The sequence below is a fragment of the Stegastes partitus genome, unplaced genomic scaffold (assembly GCF_000690725.1).
Source record: "Stegastes partitus isolate 25-593 unplaced genomic scaffold, Stegastes_partitus-1.0.2 Scaffold2249, whole genome shotgun sequence".
Classification (NCBI taxonomy): domain Eukaryota; kingdom Metazoa; phylum Chordata; class Actinopteri; family Pomacentridae; genus Stegastes; species Stegastes partitus.
In genome coordinates this window covers 39,704-43,941 of record NW_007579980.1, presented here as the reverse complement: position 1 = coordinate 43,941, position 4,238 = coordinate 39,704, and the positions used below count along the sequence as shown (strand labels likewise).

Genomic DNA, 4,238 nt, shown 5'->3' with positions numbered 1-4,238 from the left:
CATCGTTTAAATAAAGCACTTTAAATTTGTCCATCTACACTTCTTCTCTCGAGGGTCACGTTCAAGTGTATTTATGCAGCAGTCAGTGTTTTACAATCCACTAAAACAAACACGCAAATCTAAAGAGCATCAGAAAAGAAGTACAGAAGATCAGATTCAGTTCAGTTCTACGTTTACCTTCACTGTTGAAATGAATCCATGATGACGTCTGATTACCAAGAATGTTTGTGGCCACACAGAAATAACTTTCTGTCATGTTGGTCATCTTAAGTCTGTGAAAGCGTCCGTCAGCTACTTTCATGGTTCCGTCTGTGGTTTTTATGAACCAGGTGAAGCTGCTGATGGGAGGATTGGCTCTGCTGGAGCAGGTCAGGTTCACCCAGGTACCTGTCGACACCAAATCTGATGGACTGATGGATGCTGACGTTTCTTTGGGGGCATCTGAGGAAAACGAGACAGAATGGACAACATGAAAGATGAATCAGAGGCTGAATAAACCAGAAACAATAAATCATGATGTACGGACAGGATCACTTACATGAAACATTGAGAGTCCTTTGTGTCTTTGCTGTCTTTCCATGTTTTCCTTCATCCACAGGATATGTGGCAGAGCAGCTGATGTTGTATCCATCATGTGTGTCTGACAGAGTGATGGTCTGCTGGATTTTACTTGTAAAGGTTCTGTCTGTGTTTTCTTCTATTTGGTTGTGAGAGTCTTGTTGGAGATTCCAGATGAGTTTAGGAGGGGAGTGTGGACAGAGAGTGAAAGCTGAGCAGCTGATAGTGACAGATTCCTTCTCCTTCAGTTCACCTAAGATGTCAATTCTGGGACTCAACGGAGAATCTGTGGTTTCACAGCAAACACATGTTTTACAATGAAAAATACAGTAAATTTACTTGACAGATCCCAATGTAGACACACAACTACAATAACCTTCATGTAGATTTTGTTCCTCACTGATGATGATAAATGTGAAAGAGTGAAAACTGTCCACAGTAAATCCAGACAGGTGCTGACATGTTTCCATTGTTAGAGTTGCAGCAGTGCAGACAGCAATAGACAAAACAAAGTTTGATGGATCCTGTCAGTATCTCAGCAGGATTCAACTTTTCAATCCACAAGTTTGTGTTCACAGATGCTTTCTTCAACTCTGGACTCTGACTGATTCTGTTGATCATCCTGAACTCACAGTGAATGTTACATTCATGGACTTTACTGTTTTAGAACAAAACCACAACTAATTTCACTTCTTATTCTCAATTATAATGTTACAGACTCATAACATCATAACTCTCTTACCTCTAATGTTTATCTGAAGAGGATCACAAGAAGCTGTTGCCTTGAACGGTTCGTTCTCAATTCTGAAGAAATATTTGCCTGTTTGCTTTGTGGTTAAACCAGAAAACAGAGTGGTGCAGTTTAGTTCTGTCATGTTTCCAGTAATTCTCATTTTGTAGGTGTTAACTAACCCACCACTGCTGAAAACTATATTCTGTACATTGTTGGCAAATTGTGGGTCACTTTTAATCCAAACTCCAAAGATGTTTTTTCTGCTGTCAAACTGTTCTTTTCCTGCTTTAGCTGTGAAGCTACAGGGGATTTGCAAACAAGATCCACTCAGTCCTTCCATCTTCTTTGGTGTACTGATGAAGAGATGTGCTTCATGATTACATCCAGCTGAAACACCTGTAAAACCAAACTGATGATGAACATGATGTGGAACAAAATGTGCCTGAAGACAAAGATTCAGAAACATCAACAACAGTTCAGCAACATGTTTGTTCTCTGAACAATCTCACATCAAACACTGTAAACGATTTGAGTGTCATACATACAGAACAATTGCTAAACACATCTAGATGCTGTGACTCAACTTCAATAAACGTCATGTAGATTTCGTTCCTCACTGATGATGGTAAATGTGAAAACAGTAAAATTGTAAATCCAGACAGGTGCTGACATGTTTCCAGTGTTACAGTTGCAGCAGTGCAGACAGCAGAAGACAGAAAAAAGATAGTTTGATGGATCCTGTCAGTATCTCAGCAGGATTCAACTTTTTAAACCATCACTCTGACTGATTCTGTTCATCATCCAGAGCTACATGTGGTATTTTGTGTTCATATATGTGGTGAACCACAGTTGGTGTGTCAGAGAGAAGTGGTAGATATAAACTGACCAATTCGTCAACAAAATGTTGAGAAACAGCTGAGAGCTTGAAGTGAACAGAACAAGTTGGTTGGTAACTTCTGCAGGATCCTCATAGTGACTGTAGCCTCACTGTTTTCTGGACTCAACTTTCTGACTCATGTGGACCACAACTATGTTTATTCTCCTGGTTTGTCTCTCCATTTGATTCATGTGAAACACTTTGCTTCTGTTGTTTTGGCTGAAAGTCACTGACAGGTGAAAACAACGACACACATCAGAGTTGTGCGCTGCAACATGTGCACAGCTCTCAGCTTTGTCACGTCTTATCTCTGATGGACAGCTGACAAACTAAGTGAAGCTCTGTGACTGAAACCTCCTCTACATGTCACGTGTCTACAGATTCAGTCTTCTGTTCAACAGACAGTAGAGGACAGAGAGTGATGAGATAAAACTCATCTGGGACAATAAGTCAGTCAGTCACACCAGGATGAGCTCAAGATGCCCTAAAAAGGTGAATTCCTCTTTCATAGGGTTCGAGCAGGAAGGACGTCTGTTACGGCCAACTCGCTAGAGAAAAGGGAAGTGACATAAAACCCTGATGTGGGGCGCCCGTATAGTTCACCTGGTTGAGCGGGCGACCCATGAACAGGGGCTACAGTCCCCGACGCAGCGGTTGTGAGTTCGAATCCCGCTCACGACCCTTTGCTGCAGGTCTCTCCCTCACTCTTCTCCCTCCTTTCCTGTCTCTCTCCACTGTGCTAAATAAAGGCAAAAGCCCCAAAAAAAACCAAAAAAAAACCCTGATGTGGTGGGGTATTTCAAAAGTATTTATGAACAAAAGTTAAGATTTAACAATAAACACAAAAGTGAGGCAAATAAAGTCTAAATGAGTGCTGTGAAAACGAGAACAAAAGGAGACTCTAACCTAGAGTTTAAAATTGCTATTATGCAGAAAAATGAAATAAAAACGATCTAACTAACCCAATCTAACAACAAAAATACAATCAGAACAGCGCTCAACAGCACGCAGAACAGCCAATCAAAGGTGGATGCAGTATTCTCAAACAGAATCTAGTGCCTCAACAAGTTCACAAAAGTACAACAATCATAAGAGGCACATGAGCAGGGCTGGCAACAGCTCACTGTCAAATGCTGGTCTGCTGGCGTTATACACGCACGTGGACAAAATGTTTGTGTTATGTTTTATTACTTTTGTCAGATTCAAGTTATTTCTGTGACCACTGTGGGTTTTTCTTTCATTAACTGAGGGGTACCAACAATTTTGTCCACATGTGTATCCTCCTGGTGGCTGGAATCACATCAGCTCAATCAGATCCTGCTGCAGGGTAACCTGAGGGCTGAGTGACACACACAACAACAACAACACACACTCACACCTAGTGAGAAGAGGGAGATGGAGTTCCTCAGAATACGGCGGCAGCCGTAGCAATGTCTTTAAATATCAGGTCACTTAGTTTTAACATTAGAACAAACAAACAGGGAAGTTGCTCATTTGACCTGCTGCTCATCAACTGAAATCCACTGATTAACTGACTTTCAAACTCAAATTTTTCTATTTGAGCTGCAGATTCATTTGGTAAAAAAGAAAATATTACTAATTTTCATATTTGATTTCTGTTTTTAACCTGAGACTTGTGTCAGTTTCTAATTTATGAATTCTCCTTAAAACATTTTTGTATTTATTGTTTGTTAATCTAAAATGAGCCTCAAAGAAACGAGTCGTTGCATCAGCAGCCACATTTTAAAGTATATTATTTAAAACTCATGTGTAAATGTAGCATACATCATTTTTTTCCTCTCACTGTTATTTCTACATGTAGGAATGTTGTGCATGGGTGCAAGACTCACACTCACTGTGTATATTTAAGAATCCAAAAGTAATTTTGTAGCTCACAGTGCTTCACCTCCATGGTTGTTTGTAAAACTGAAGTAGAAATCAGTGAGAGGATTACATTTGTAGTGTCTTTTCTTATTCATCGTAGTTGGTTCTTGGATGGTGACAGAATATGTACGATTGGAAACAAATGATATGATCATATGAGGCCACTTGAATCTGGTGTTAAATGGT

At 40.1% G+C, this 4,238-nt stretch overlaps 1 protein-coding gene across 1 annotated transcript in view; it reads right to left on the bottom strand.

The window, feature by feature from the left end:
* Nucleotides 1–1,688, bottom strand: part of LOC103374456 (sialic acid-binding Ig-like lectin 7) — a 3,710-nt gene extending 2,022 nt beyond the window's left edge. Inside the window, exons 1-3 of the mRNA XM_008304547.1 lie at nt 1,301–1,688; nt 539–844; nt 296–441 (exon numbers count right to left, since the gene is read on the bottom strand). Coding sequence (XP_008302769.1) covers nt 296–441; nt 539–844; nt 1,301–1,631 — 783 coding nt within the window. The 5' untranslated portion in view covers nt 1,632–1,688. The remainder of the gene's footprint in view (nt 1–295; nt 442–538; nt 845–1,300) is intronic.
* Nucleotides 1,689–4,238: the final 2,550 nt, after the last annotated feature.